The following is a 16,085-nucleotide window of genomic DNA, read 5'->3' on the forward strand; positions in this document are numbered from 1 at the left end:
ATTTAGTGCATAAAATAGTCGAATATCTTAAGAGCAGCATTAACCATCGAGTGCTTAAAAAATAAGAATAAAATAGTGGATGGATCCCACCATTTTCGAAAATATGGGTGTCTCTTCTGTCTAAATAATCAGCTATCTTTGGGAGTATTTTCAACTGTCTGCGGATCCTACTGATACGTGACGGTCCGCGATTGGTAGGTTTTTAATTTATTTATTTTTTAATCGGAGGAAAAATAAAAATAAAAAAAATAAGCAGCCGGATAAAGATTAAGTATAGCTCTGCCCCTTCTTTTGTTTTATTCTACCAATTATATGCCCCAGTTTTTAAAATAATTTAGATTGTCCCGTGACTATATGTAATTTACAACAGTAACGTTACAATTTTACATTTACTGTGAATTTGATTGATAATCTGGTAGAACAAAAATGGTGGTGCCATATATGCCTTACTAAAAAAAAAAAAATCTACCTAAAAAAGAAAGTGTTACAAGCAAATGTCCCTCATGGTGTCAATAAACTTGCCGTGGAGATTGCAAATCATGTTCGAAATCATTTATGTTGGTTGGTTACTCCACTTGTTTTGCGTACCAAGTTTAAAATCATTTATGTTTTGTTTGACATTTTTAGAATTCAACAAAATATCATAAGAATTATCTTATCTCTTTATTTTTAAGTCTAACTTCGAATTTTATTATTTTTAATTCGATTATGTTTTTATTGTCCGAGTTTATATACGGTTTCATTCATTTCCTTTTGTATTCTATAACATTTTTTATATATTTAGTCATAATAGTTCAGAAAAGCTTTTAGTAATACGCTAATAACAAAGTAATCGTTTATATATAAACTATGTTATTTTAATCAGTTATGCATTTAAAAAAATAAAAACCTTAGAATTCACAATACTTCATAGCAAATATGTCACTTTCAATGTGTTTCATGTGTGCTTTAGTATTAATCTCATACCAGATTTTGATCCGCGTTTGAAAGCGCGAATTTTTTTTTTTTTTTTCAATTGACAAATATTTAGTGTCATATTTCATATATTTTTGTTTTATTTTATAAAAGACTTAGACTTTTTGTCTTTTTTATCGTGTTTCATTTTAAAATGACTATTTATGTTTAAAAAATTAAACTATATTTTTTTAATGAATTATGTTGGTATAACTCTGATAAATTAATTTTATTATGTGGTTAATATTTTTAATAAAAAAAATTATATACTTTTAATAAAGATTTATACTTTTCAATGAAAAATTTTAATTTTTTATGAATGTTTAAATTATATTAAGAAAAGAAAAAAAATAATTAAGAATGGTTGAAAAAAATTATTTGAATTTGGACTCAACGGCCCAAAGGAAAAAAAAATGTGATAATTGGATCTGATTTCTTAATCAGCCCAAATGACATGCAATGTTAGTAAAAAAAATAGCATGTTAAGGTAAAAAGAACAATAGGATCCTACTTTAATAGTATATATACGGAAACACCATTAAAGATATAGATCATGACATCTTGTCTTGGCCTTTTCCATACTCTCTTGTTTGGTAAACTACACATATCTGCATATATACCACTGCCACTGGACCCTTCTCTTATTAATTGGTGATTGCCAAAAAAGTCTTGCAAAAAAGGTGCAGGTGCAGCACCGTATTCAAATTTATTGAATACATTTAAAAGTTCAAACAATAAACATCAAAACAGTTGGAGAAAGTGAGAAAACATTATCCATATATTCTTTGGTGGCCATAACTACACCTACAATTGGCAAGACGTTTTTGTTTGTTGGCCACACACAATTGGAAAAAAAAAAGTTCCAATAAAATTGGTTGAGGAGACCAGCTACTATTGCAAATTCTACAAGTTGTGAACGACACCATGTTTGTCTTTTCGTTTTTTTGACAATTGTTATCAAGAACATAATAGAGTGGGTATTATTTATATATACAATTTAATTCAACACATATACTTACACTGTGACAGGTTACATATGGATTCACATTCACATATCTTAACACATTATCTTTCACTTGGTCAAAGTATAAAGGGAAAAAAAAAACAAGCGAGCGAGCGAGCTCAATCTCTGTAACATTTTCTGCTAAAAAAAAAGCAAATGATTAAACAAACGTATTTTCCAAATTTCCAAAAGAATAAAAACAAAACCTACTGACTACTATTTCCTCCTGTCTCCAAATCTAACACCTAAAAGAACTCGTCTCTCTTTGTACATAGTAACTGTAAAACCACACGATATGACAAGAACAACTAAGCAACACACAAAACCCAAAAAGCCAAGAATGATTTGCCAGTATGGGGCACTGGATATATATATATATATATATATATATATATATAGCCAACGCGTATCTCTCTCTCTATCTCTCTCAGAGCTTTGGCTGACTATGGTGCACCTTAAGAATCTGTCTCAACTGGTTGTTCAGAGCCTGATGAGTTGGTTGCTGAACTCCTTCCTCTTCCTCTCCTCGCTGCTGCTGCTTCTGCTTCACTTTTCTTCGCAAACCGGCCTCCACTAGCCCTTGCCCTTCTCATCGCATGCTTATGTCTCGACTCATGAAGATAAGGCTATCACACAAGTTAAAACAAGTTACACAGGAAACTTATTCAAATACTTGTACACTATGCTTAGATTCAATTTTCTATTAAGATACAAATCTTGATAAATGGAAAAAAAAAAAAAAAAAGAACCTTTCTGTTGATGACTTTACTTTCTAGCTCAGCCTTGGCACGTGCTTTCCTTCGCCTTAGAATTCCCTCGTACTGTTTCGCATTCACATAAACAGGTTCTTGTGTCGTGCCAAGTGGCAGAGCTGTTCTCTCACGAGCCATTCCAAGATACGGACGAAACCCCTGCTTTAAAAACCATATTAGACTGAGATACTCAAAAACTCACTTCACTCTTATAAAAAAAGAGTAATAAGAGACATACCAATGGTTGATGATGACCATATGCTCCCATCATTCCTCCATAATATGCATCCTGATATGGATTTGGGACACATGCCTGTTAAAAAAAAAAAAAGTAATCAAGTTAAAGACTAAAGAACTGACACATCATATAATATACTCAAGGGAATAAGAGGACACCACATACAATGTAGTGTCCAACAAGCTCTGGTGGTTGTACAACTTGCTGATCATCCATAGAAGCCGTTTGATCATTCCCTTCTACTCCATGGTTATCTACTGAAACTGATGAGAGACACTATTAGAAAAGGAAGCAATGCCACACTTCAACAAGACAGAATCTCCTTTGCATTCATAGAAATATAAAACCCAAAACATTCATAACGACAATGCATAAGAGAATATGATTATGTTGAGTCACAAAAACCTGGAGGAGGAGGAGAAGTAGCAGCTTGTGAATCCTTACCACCGTCTTCAGATGGTGAATGAACATCGTTTGATTCTGAACCAGAAGGTCTCTCTTGAGGAAGGACACCACCAAAGGAGTTGTTCTTCCACCAAGGGTCTGGATACATCATCATGGGTTGCATCTCTCTTCCAAAAATCAAAAAACCGAATCAAACACACAAAAGGTGGAAACTTTTTAAAAAACTTTCATCCTCAAATCGTTAAGCAACGCAGAGAGACATGCAAAACACTCAAAAGGTGAAAACTTTAAAAAAGCTTCCTCATTCAATTTCAAACTAACATAAGACAGAAACAGAGAAGAGACATACCAGATGATGAAGTAAAAGCTTAGCAATAATCGTCTTATGTTGAAGATTTAAAAGCCAGAGAAGAATTTGGTGAAGGTGAAGTGATTTGGGAACACCCGACAGCCGACAGACAGTAACTGAAACTCGTAGAAGAAGACGAATAGGATTGGGCAGAAAGATAACCCTAAGTTTTTTTTTTTTGGACACGTGGCAGCCTTTGGAAGAGGCCAGCGCGCGCAGATCTGTGATCTTTCATCATAGGTTCATTTTTTCTCCGGCAAAAGCTAAGCTCGGAAGTGACACGCAGAGTGATCGGGTGAAACGAGTGACACGTGGAATTGGTGGGGACTATATATATATATATATGGCCAGAACAATTTCACTTTTTTTGGAAAAATACTGTTCTTTTTGCTTCTTTTTTCTTTTGGCATTCAGGATGAAGAATTTTATTTTTATTTTTATTTTTTAAAATGTTGGTTGTTGTTACTGCTGCGGTAAATATTTCGTTGAAACACGTGAACAAAGGTTTTAGAAGGTTGTTTTTTTTAAATGTTGGTTGTTACTGCTGCGGTAAAAATTACTCTCTTATCCTGTTCATAGAGCTAGGCAAATGGTGTGGTTATTTTTTTTTGTGCACCATGGGGTGCTTATTTATGTTCGGTTAATAAGATGGTTGTTTTGTTGGAATGCTTTGTCGCTCTTGCGTCAAGTGTTTAAATATTGCGACAGTTAAATATATCGTATGCATCCTTACAAATTAGCACTTAGCGAGTACACAACATGTTCCATCTTTAGTTTGTTAAATATGTCCTCCTTGAGATTTTGATACAGTTTAACATGCAAGGCACTCTTGAAGCCTCAGCTAGGTGGTGGGTGGTATTAGAGCATATGATTTGCATTTGAATTTCCTCTAATCAGTTATTTAGTCAATTAATTAGCAAAGCATATCTGCTAGACTGCTACATCCGTTACATCACTGAACTATATTGTTGTATTTTAATCCCACTAGAACATGAAGTATCAGATATGTAGGACAACTAATGTCTTCGTCTTTCAAAAGAGAGGTATTGATGAGGACCTCAAGTCATCATCAGAAAAGGAGAAAGGAACCATGAGTAAATCAGTGAAGAACATGAAGATGAGGAAAACTAAAGAAGCCAACCAGGACATAGGTGCATTCAAAGAAGGATATCTTTGCAACCGTGAGGAATTTGACCGTGAAACAACTTGCTATAGATTCTTAACTCAACCAGAGCACGCGGCAAATTGGTTTCATACCAAAAGGAGTAATTCTTTAGGAGATATACCATTTACAAGTCAGGCGACCTACACTGCATCCGAACTGGTTCTATTTAAGGAAAGTAATTCTTTGCTTAAGGAGTGTGCAACTCAAACTCACGTGTGGAAACCAGGAGATCAGTCATTACATCTAAGACCACTTGGAGAGTTCATACCATGCACTAAACCTCACTGGATCAGTCAGATTCTTCATCATCTCAACTTGCCATTTTTGGAGCCAATTTGCTTTAAATCCCAACAGCTAGTTTTCTACACTCTTGACTGTGATTTGGCGATTTGTTTCGTCAACCATAAGCTCCCCAAGGCTCCTAGGATCTTCCCAAAGTTGTCCAGATACAAGCAGCTCCACACATTTCCCTTTTTTGCTCAGATTCTCTCATTAAGGCCTAACGGTTAGATTTCTTAATTTCAGCATGTTTTCTCATTTTACTTAGCTTTCTAAATCATTGTACTGAGCCTATATAAGCTCATTAGTTATATCATTGTAAGGGACGAATTTTTTACCTAAGATATAATAAACTTTTCAGTTTCTTTTCTTCAAAGTCTTCGTGTCATTGAGATATCTTAATCATCAAGCCTTGTGTGGATTCACTTGTCTTAGTGATTGCGATTGAGACTGCTTGTGGAATCAGGCTGTTCTTCTTCGTGGATGATTGTGGAATCAGTCAACACTCTGTTCTGTCCGAGATCATCATCATCACTCCCATCCAGCCGGTTTTATAGTCGATTAGATCGATTAGAAGAACCACCCCTCTTGTTGGATCAATCATCACTTTGATCCAAGGTGCTTGTAATCCTTTGACAGCTTAGTACTACATCAGGTATGTGACTAACATGACTATAAACCGTGTGTTTTAGCTGCGATTTTGTTTTGATCCAGTCCTAATCTAAACATGAGTAGTTAGAATAATATTTCAATGCATGACAAAACCCCTCTATCATGCGATTTTGGTACGGGAGATAAACTAGACAAAGTCCGGCTCAAACTCAGTCATGATCTCATTTTGTTGTTACATTCGAACAATACCAACAGGTAACTCATCTAGACTTTAAAGTCTGTGCTCCATATATATATATATAACCGAATTCGACTGTTAGCTAAAAGCTCAACCTCAATCCTATGTCTAACATTGTATTATACATAAATATTTTTTTGATAAAAAATTAAAATTTGGATCATTTCTAGATTTGTGCATGTTATCCTTGCGCACGGGTCATGCTAATCTTCTCTGTATCGTTCCAATTTTATCGAATGTCCCCGACGCCCCGATAGGTGCCACATTCTAAGATAACCGATCCTCCGATAGATACTGAATAATGAATTGATAGTGGTCACTGGTCACCTTTTATTACTTCAGTACTCACCTACGTAGCATATGCGTTTTATAAGAGATTACTCTATTACGCGCAAAAAGCAAAAACACATTCAAATTTTATAACGAAATCACACAAGGCATACATGTATCATATGATTCATATCTATCGAATTAAAGAAAATGCGATCACTCAAATTGTCTACAAATACGCCTAGAAACAAGTAACAAATAAAACATATTATAACATTAAGTTTTTTACTAGTTGTTTGATTATTTCTAGTAACGTAAATGTTCAGCCAAATTTACTTTGGATTCTTTTGTACTTTCATCAACTAGAGAAAAATAGTTTTTTTTTTAAGCTTAAAACAATAAAAATGTGAAAACAGATGATTTCCTTCTTCATAAAACTGACGAGAAAAGGATTTAAAATCATCTACCATTGCTTTTTCTTCTAAATTTATATATAAACCGACGAGGAAAGGATGTCGCTTGATTTTGGTGTGCGTTGGGATATATAAGAACACTTTTAGTGGAAGTTAATAATTCAAGATCCTCACTTCATATTTATAATATAAAAAGAAAAAAAAATTGGGTTAAATTTTCATCATTTACCTAACCAATATTTATCATTGTTTGTCACTTAAGTTGATACTTTTTTGAGATCCTTGTAATAATGTTGCTCTAACACTTCCCACTATAAAATTCACAAAATAGTTAGTATTAAAAATATAATCTCAATTTAAAATATAAAAAGGGGGCCGAAAGACCTGCAGCTTGACCACCGAAAGTCAGCGGAGTCCCCGCTCCTTCACAATCCAACGGCTCTGATTTCAAGAATCAGATTCCTTTTTTTTTTTTTTCTACGTGGATTTCAAAACCTGTATTCCAATACGCTTAAACATATCCCCACGCGCCCGCCACCTCCTACCGCTTTATCCCGTCACATCCGCTGCAAACCTCTTTAACCTCCCTACTCCATCTCTCACCACCTCTCCCGGTCACACCAGTTTAACTCTCTCATTCGTTTTCGATTTTTTTTTTTTGGTTCTCTCTCTCTCAGCTGAGGTTGATCGATCTTCTTTCTCCTCATCCTCCCTTTGGATCTGGGAATGTGGTTCTGTCTTTCGGGCATTTAACGTTTAGATTCAGACAGCCTCTGATCTTCCGACAAGGGTAAGTTGGATCAGATTCGGTGATGAACTTTCGTTACTATTATTTAATTTTAATTTTTAATTGAGTATTGGAATATGATGTGTTGTTCGATGTATTCTCAATCTGAGCTTTCAGCTTGAGTTTTAGAGATTTCTATAATCGTTGACTATTCATTGACTTACTTTTAAGATCTTTTAATTTTTTTTTGTATATTAATTTTAGTTTTAAGGTAGTTGGTCTTATGAATCATCTGTTCTTAAAAGTTGTTCATCTGTTTGGTTGGTAGGAACGTCAATGTTAGATGAGGATGTTCGTCTGAACTGAACTGAACTGAACTGAATCTGTTGTTTCTTAGTTTTTTTTTCTTTTTTTTTTTTTAATTTCCTTCTTCTGGGTTTAGCCTTTATAAATTGATTTTATTCAGAAAATTTTCAGACTTTATTAGATCTGATTGTGAAAGGTTTAATCTTTGAGTCTTCTTCTAAGTAAATCTTCTGACTTTCTTCTTGTTTACTTATCAAATTTGTTTCCTTTATTTCCTCGGTCAATTTTTTTTTTTTAATTTATTATTTCCACTGCTTCTATATTGCAGGCATACGTTAGTATTAAGCATGTGTGGTCTCTTTAAGAAGCTGGACACAGAGAACAACACTCTCTCAGATTCTTTGTCCAAGCCCATGAACAATGCTGCTGAGTGTGAACATTCATTTTCCGCCTTACTTGAATTCGCTGCAGACAACGACGTGGAGGGTTTTAAGCATCAACTCTCTCTTGTCTCTAGCGTCAACCAGGTGTCTCTCTGGTACAGACGCCATAGGCTCGTTAAAAGAATGGTCGTCGAGCAAAGAACGCCGCTGATGGTTGCTTCTCTATACGGAAGCTTAGACGTTGTGAAGCTTATTCTCTCCTTCCCTGAAACTGACTTGAATCTCACTTGCGGTCCGGATAAAAGCACCGCCCTCCACTGCGCCGCCTCTGGCGCTTCTGTGAAGGCCTTGGACGTTGTCAAGCTGCTTTTAAGCGCAGGAGCAGATCCAAACATCATTGATACTCATGGGAACAGTCCCGTTGATGTTCTTGTTGCGCCTCGTGGTTTGAGAACCGTGCTTGAGGAGATTTTGAAGAAAGATGAAGATCTGTCGTCTAGCTTGGGGTCGAGTTTCAGGTCTCTCTCGTCGTCGCCAGATAACGGCTCCTCCTCCTTACTCTCTTTGGATTCAGTCTCCTCTCCAACTAAGGCAGAGAAGAAGGAGTACCCGATTGATCCGTCCTTGCCAGACATCAAGAGTGGGGTTTATTCCACAGATGAGTTCCGTATGTTCTCGTTCAAGATCCGTCCCTGCTCTCGAGCCTACTCCCACGACTGGACCGAGTGTCCCTTCGCGCATCCGGGCGAGAACGCCAGGAGGAGAGACCCGAGGAAGTCTCACTACACCTGCGTCCCTTGCCCGGATTTCAAGAAGGGCTCATGTAAGCAAGGGGACATGTGCGAGTACGCACACGGAGTTTTCGAGTGCTGGCTGCATCCTGCTCAGTACAGGACGCGTCTGTGCAAGGATGGGACGGGTTGTAACCGGAGGGTTTGCTTCTTTGCTCATTTAAAGGAAGAGCTGCGTCCATTGTACGCTTCTACAGGCTCTGGATTGCCGTCGTCTCCTCGTGCCTCTATGGACATGGCTTCTGTTTTGAACATGTTACCAGGCTCACCTTCTGGTGGTGCTCCGAGCTCTCCTTCTGGAAACGGTGTTTCATCTATGTGTTGGCCTCATCAGAACGTACCTGCGTTGCATCTCCCTGGAAGCAATGTTCAGCTGAGCCGTCTGAGGTCTTCTCTGAACGCTAGAGATATGCTGCAAGAGTTTGAAATGTCCAGTAGTCCACGGTTTGTGAATCATTTCTCATCTGCTGAGGTTTCATCGTCGTCTCCTCGTTTCTCTGATCAGCTTGCCGTCTCATCTGTTCTATCACCATCCCACAAATCTGCGCTTCTTAATCAGCTACAGAGGGATAAGCAGCAGAGCATGCTTTCTCCTATTAGGACAAATCTAATGTCTTCTCCAAAGAATGTGGAGCAGCATTCGTCACCACGAGGCATGGAGCCTATTTCTCCAATGAACGCTCGGATTAAACAGCAGCAGCTGCTGCATTCACGTAGCCTTAGCTCCCGTGAGTTTGGATCCAATCTGCCACGTGATATGATGATGCAGAGTGATTCTGGTTCGCCGCTGAGTCCTTGGTCAAGTTGGGACCAGAACCATAAGGTGGACTGGTCGGTGCAATCAGATGAGCTAGGGCGGTTGAGAAAATCTCATTCCTTGGCTAATAACAAGGAAGCAGATGTGACATGGGTTCAGCAGATGGTAAAAGAGACTGCATCGCCTAGGAACATGAATGGTGCAAGGCCATTGGTTCAAGGTGGTTTGAGTGGGGATCCTCACAGAGACGGTCGTGAGAGTGACATTCTCGATGCGTGGCTAGACCAGCTGCAGCTTGATCGCTAACTCAGCGAGAGAGAGAGAGAGAGAGAGAGAGGTTGATGTTTCTGTGAAGCTGGGACAAAATCCTGGTAAGTGCTTTTTCGATACTAATAACACCAAAAGGCTCAGTTTGATTTTTTCAGACTTCTTTCTGAAATTTCATTAATTTGTTGTAATTTTTACCTCATTAAATTGATTACTATCTCTTTTGTTGTAGCAAAGGGGGAAGTGTTCCTCTTTGTCTATGATTATTTCCTGTATTTTTGTTTCTCAGTTATTTGTAATATCTCATCCATATTTGTCAATGAACAATGTATGAGAAAATAATAACATATTGTTTCAGGTAATAAGATCCATTCATTTCCTTTTGGTTTTGTTCTGTGTTCGTCTGTTGATACTCTAACAGCTTTTATAGAGTAAAGTCACGATCAAGTAAAGGTGGTGATCTCACTTAATACAAAATTGATGCAACTTAAAGATATCTGGTTACACCTCAAAATGTGAGAGAAAATAAAAAATCCAAAGCTCAAAAACTCTCTTATAAGTAGGCCTGGGTTCGCGGGTCAACCCGCCCCGCACGACCCGCCAACCCGCGGATCGTTTTTTTTTTTTAGTTAAAATTTCGACCCGCTCAACCCGCAAAGAAATAAACTAATACCCGCATCCGCCCGCTTTATTTTTTAATTAAAAAAATAATTATTTAATTAGTTTTTCTATAAAATAATATATTTATAAGTAATTTTTATATTATTTTAAAAAAATTTAATTATTTTTTTTTTTAAATTAATTATTTTTCTAAAAAAATCGATTTTTCAAAAAAAAAAAAGATTTTTTTATTTTTTATTTTATTTTGCGGGTTGGCGGGTATCCGCAAATCAAAATCCACCAACCCGCACCCGCCCCGCAAAAAATAGTCTTAACCCGCACCTGCACCCGCGACTTGATTTTTTCAAAACGCTCGACCCGTACCCGCCCCGCGGCGGGTCAAATGGGGCGGGCCCCGCGGGCTTTGATTTAAATTCTCAGGCCTACTTATAAGTCCTGATATCAATCCTTATCAAATCTGATAAGCCATTCTTAGAGATTATGTACAAGGAAAAGATTGTGAATGTTAATGTGTGGTAGTCCTCAGTTCGCACTACAAGCCAACAAACTTCCACCAGGCTCTATTATAGTGTACATATTAACAATTTGATGTACGTTAACACGGGAAAAGTGCCAATTTCGACCTGAACCATTTCAGTCGTGCCAAATACGACCCGAACAATTGATCAGTGCCAAATACGACTTCAACTCAATTATAATTCAAAAAAACTACCCGAACTTCTTAAAACGTGCTTAAATCTACATTGACTCTAACATAAGTTAGTTAACCGTTAACAAGATAAAACGACGTCGTTTTGACATACGAAGAAAAGTGTCAATTTCGACCCCAACACTCTCAATCGTGCCAAATAGGACCCGAACAAATTATCAGTGCCAAAAACGATCTCAAATCAATTATAATTTAAGAAACATTACCCAAACTTTTTAAAACGCGCCTAAATCTACATTGACTCTAACAGAAGTTAGTCAACCGTTAACAAGACAAGACGACGTCGTTTTGATATATATATATATTTTTTAAAAATATGTTCATTTCGGGACTCAAACCCGTGCCGGGATATCCTTTTAAAGGGGCACACTAACAACTAGACTAAAGTAATTTTTTGAAATATTATTACAAATTGAAATTCCCCATTATATAAACTACTATTCTTCTTCATCTTATCCAATTTAAAACTTTGGTGATTGCTTTATATATTTTAGTTATTCTTTAATATGTCTAATATTTTGTACAACATATCTTAGTGAAAGAAAGGTAAAAGGCCTCTTAACATTTTTGAACAAAATATCAAAATATATAATATTGACTTTGAAAAATAAAAAAATTTCCACTTAAGTTTAAAAATTAAAAATATTATATAAGAAAATTTTATAAATAAATTCAAAGTTTTAAGTATATTTAAGATTGTATAATAATAAATATTTTATTATTTATATTTTAGTAAGATATACGTTTATTAAAGATATGATAAATAAAAAACATGTTAATGTATTTATATAAATCAGAAAAATTTGTCACCAAATTTTTAAATTGGATAAGATGAATAATAGTAGTTTATATAATTTCAAATTTGTAATAATATTTCGAAAAGTTACTTTTATCTAGTTGTTAGTGTGCCCCTTTAGAAGGCTATCATAGCACGGTTTGAGTTCCGGAATGAACACATATATATATATTTTTAAAATATATATATATATATATATCAAAACGACATCGTCTTATCTTGTTAACGGTTGACAAACTTCTGTTAGAGTCAATATAGATTTATGCAGGTTTTAAGAAGTTCATGTAGTTTTTCTTAAATTATAATTTAGTTGAGGTCGGTTTTGGCACTGACCATTTGTTCGGGTCCTATTTGGCACGACTGAGAGTGTTGGGGTCGAAATTGACACTTTTCCTCGTATATCAAAACGACGTCGTTTTATTTTGTTAACGATTGACTAACTTCTGTTAGAGTCAATGTAGATTTAAGCACGTTTTAAGAAGTTTGGGTAGTTTTTTCGAATTATAATTGAGTTGATGTCGTATTTGGCACTGATCAATTGTTCGGGTCGTTTTTGGCACGACGTAAATTGTTGGGGTCGAAATTGGCACTTTTCCCAAGTTAACATATAGATTTTGAGAAAATTTCAAAAAATACGATAATATTGTTTTAATGCATAGTTGCATCCTGCACTAATATATGATGATGTTCAAAGAGGTTTGGAGCTTTCGTTGTCTCCGTTTTTTCAAGAAAATAGTGATTTTATAGTGGTTATTCCATCGATTAGGGAGTATTATGAAGTTTTACTAAATTAATTGATAAAAAATTATAACGATTCTTATATACCATGAAAAAGAACATAAAATACATTAATACAAATGTAGAATGTGGTTAGAAATTTTAAAACAACACTAAAGATTATAAGCTTCAGTATATAAAGTATTTACCAAAAACTAAATATTTTCGTAGGGGTTGGGTTACACATAGATTTTGAAATTTTTTTCAAAAATATGACAATATTGTTTTAATGCATAGTCATATTATGAGGTTCAAATAGTTATGGAGCTTTTGTTGTCTCTATTTTTCAATAGAATAGCGATTTTATAATGATTAGTCCACTAATTTAGGGAGTATATGAAGTTTTATTAAATTAATTTATAAAAACAATGGAACGATACTCATTTACCCTGAAAAAGAGTTTAGCATCCATTAATACAAATGTGGAATATGGTTAGAAATTTTAAAACAACGCTAAATATTATAGGGTTCAGTATATAAAGTATTTACCAAAAACTCAATATCACATAGATTTTGAGAAAATTTCAAAAAATACGACAATATTGTTTTAATGCATCGTTGCATCCTGCACTAACATATGATGATGTTCAAAAAGGTTTGGAGCATTTCTTGTCTCTGTTTTTCAAGAAAATAGTGATTTTGTTTTTGACAACAAACATTTACAGATTCATGTTGACTCTGTAAACCAAATTGGTAACTCCGCATCCATGTGAACGACGAAAGACGATTGTTTTCTAGCACTGCGTGCTAAGCTATCCGCCCGTAGGTTTTCCGTCCGGGGTACATGAACGATGTCTGAGTTGAGGAAACTTCTTTTTAAAAGCTTAATGTCTTCCATGTAACTTCCAAATGCTGGCAATTCTTCTGGTTCCGAAACCATCTTCACTAATTGAGAACAATCCGTTGCAAACGTAACCTGAAACTGTCTTAAATTCTTCATACATTCAATTGCTCAAATTAATGTCTCCACCTCCGAATGTAGAGGTGAACGACATGCCCTTATATTCCTTGCCCATAATAAACCGTCAAAACCCGGTAAAGTGATATACCAGCCTTGCCCTTAAAATAAGTCTTTGTCTTTCCATGAACCATCTATGAAGCACCATCGTCCTCAAGTCGGTACTGTGGGTCTATTCTGTGTCTGCTCCCTCGTTTGATCCTTTACTACCTGTGCCTCAGCCCAAAGTGTTGATTCTAATTCTGTTGTTTTCAGTGTGTCCCTTGGATCAATATCCAGATTACTAAATACTTTGTTATTCCGACCTTTCCATATATACCATAATATCCATGCAAATTGGAGGTCATCCATCCTTGGATTGACTCTCCAAAATAGATGATCCATGTTGGCAAAAAAATAACTAATAGGAAAAATATTGGGGTTCGATGGTATCTTAGATAAAGCCCATACTTGACGTGCTGAGGACATTCAAAAAACACATGGTTTATTGATTCCTCCGGGTCTCCGCTTCGAGCACAGCATATATTCCCTTGTATTCCCCTCGTTTGTAGATTTTTTATTACCGCTATACATCCTGAAATGATTTGCCATAAGAAATGTTGTATCTTCGGGGGGGGGCACCGCACTTTCCAGCAGAAAGCTTTTAGTATATCCATTGTGGGACCATTAAATTCTGGTGGTTTTTTCCTATCAGGATAGACCCGTTCCACTTGATAACCTGATTGACTGAGTATTTCCCATTGTTAGTGAAATGCCATTCATTCCTATCTTCCATCTGATTTCTACTTTAGGATATACTTTATATAATTTTTACATCATGATGTTCCACCAAAGCTCTAATTACCTGTAAATTCTATGTTCGGGATTACGAGTTAATGAAATAATTCACTGTGAGGTCCGGGTAACTGTTTTGAAGGTTTTTGTTTGCTGGTCTCGGACGAGTGCCTGGAGAAAATAATGATTTTATAGTGGTTATTCCATGGATTTAGGGAGTATTACGAAGTTTTACTAAATTAATTGTTAAAAAAAATTATAACAATTCCCATATACCATAAAAAAATCTTAAAATACATTAATAAAAATATAGATTGTGAATTAAAATTTTAAAACAACACTAAAGATTATAGGCTTCAGTATATAAAACATTTACCAAAAACTTAATATTTTCGTAGGGGTTAAAACATAGATTTTGAGAAATTTTTTAAAAAATATGACAATATTGTTTTAATGCATTGTTGCATCCTACACTAACATAAGATGATGTTCAAAGTGGTTAATCCATCGACTTAGGGATTATTATGAAGTTTTACTAAATTAATTGATAAAAAATTATAAAGATTTCCTTATACCATAAAAAAGAGCTTAAAATACATTAATACAAATGTAGAATGTGGTTATAAATTTTTAAACAACACTAAAGATTATAGGCTTCAGTATATAAAACATTTACCAAAAACTCAATATTTTCGTAGGGGTTAACACATAGATTTTGAGAAAATTTCAAAAATTACGACAATATTGTTTTAATGCATTGTTGCATCCTGCACTAACATATGATGATTTTCAAAGAGATTTGGGGCCTTTACTGTCTCCGTTTTTCATGAAAATAATGATTTTATAGTGGTTATTCCATCTATTTAGGGATTATTATGAAATTTTACTAAATTAATTGAAAACAAAATTATAACGATTCCCTTATACTATCAAAAAAGCTTAAAATATATTAATACAAATGTAGAATGTGGTTAGAAATTTTAAAACAAAACTAAAGATTATAGGCTTCAGTATATAAAATATTTACTAAAAACTCAATATTTTTGTAGGGATACATATGGATTTTGAGAAAATTTCAAAAAATACGACAATATTGTTTTAATGCATAGTTGCATCTTGCATAACATACGATGATGTTAAAAGAGGTTTGAAGCCTTTATTGTCTCCGTTTTTAAAGAAAATAGTGATTTTATAGTGGTTATTCTATCGATTTAGGGAGTATTATGAAGTTTTACTAAATTAATTGATAAAAATATTATAACAATTCCCATATACCATAAAAAGAGCTTAAAATACACTAATACAAATTTAGAATGTGGTTATAAATTTTAAAACATTAAATATTATACGCTTCAGTATATAAATTATTTACCAAAACTCAATATTTTCGTAGGGGTACACATAGATTTTGAGAAAATTTCAAAAAATACGACAATATTGTTTTAATGAATTTTTGCATCTTGCACTAACATGTGATGATGTTCAAAGAGGTTTGGAGCCTTTGTTGTCTCCGTTTTTCAAGAAAATAGTAATTTTATAGT

General features: G+C 34.9%; 2 protein-coding genes and 1 pseudogene across 2 annotated transcripts; 1 reads left to right on the top strand and 2 right to left on the bottom strand.

The window, feature by feature from the left end:
- Positions 1-2,042: 2,042 nt before the first annotated feature.
- On the bottom strand, positions 2,043-3,918 carry LOC106379224 (nuclear transcription factor Y subunit A-1-like). Its single transcript, XM_013819229.3, has 6 exons — positions 3,702-3,918; positions 3,353-3,519; positions 3,113-3,210; positions 2,948-3,022; positions 2,707-2,868; positions 2,043-2,583 (listed from the first exon to the last, which is right to left on the bottom strand). The coding sequence occupies exons 2-6, from the start codon at positions 3,513-3,515 to the stop codon at positions 2,413-2,415; spliced, it is 669 nt and encodes a 222-aa protein (XP_013674683.1). The 5' UTR covers positions 3,516-3,519; positions 3,702-3,918; the 3' UTR covers positions 2,043-2,412.
- Positions 3,919-6,144: 2,226 nt separating this feature from the next.
- LOC125582861 lies at positions 6,145-6,256 on the bottom strand (annotated as a pseudogene).
- A 992-nt stretch (positions 6,257-7,248) lies between these two features.
- LOC106452651 (zinc finger CCCH domain-containing protein 56-like) lies at positions 7,249-10,290 on the top strand. The gene is made up of 2 exons (XM_013894810.3): positions 7,249-7,468; positions 8,040-10,290. The coding sequence occupies exon 2, from the start codon at positions 8,059-8,061 to the stop codon at positions 9,946-9,948; it is 1,890 nt and encodes a 629-aa protein (XP_013750264.2). The 5' UTR covers positions 7,249-7,468; positions 8,040-8,058; the 3' UTR covers positions 9,949-10,290.
- Positions 10,291-16,085: the final 5,795 nt, after the last annotated feature.

The sequence above is a fragment of the Brassica napus genome, chromosome C2, assembly GCF_020379485.1.
Source record: "Brassica napus cultivar Da-Ae chromosome C2, Da-Ae, whole genome shotgun sequence".
In the NCBI taxonomy this organism is placed as follows: Eukaryota; Viridiplantae; Streptophyta; class Magnoliopsida; order Brassicales; family Brassicaceae; genus Brassica; species Brassica napus.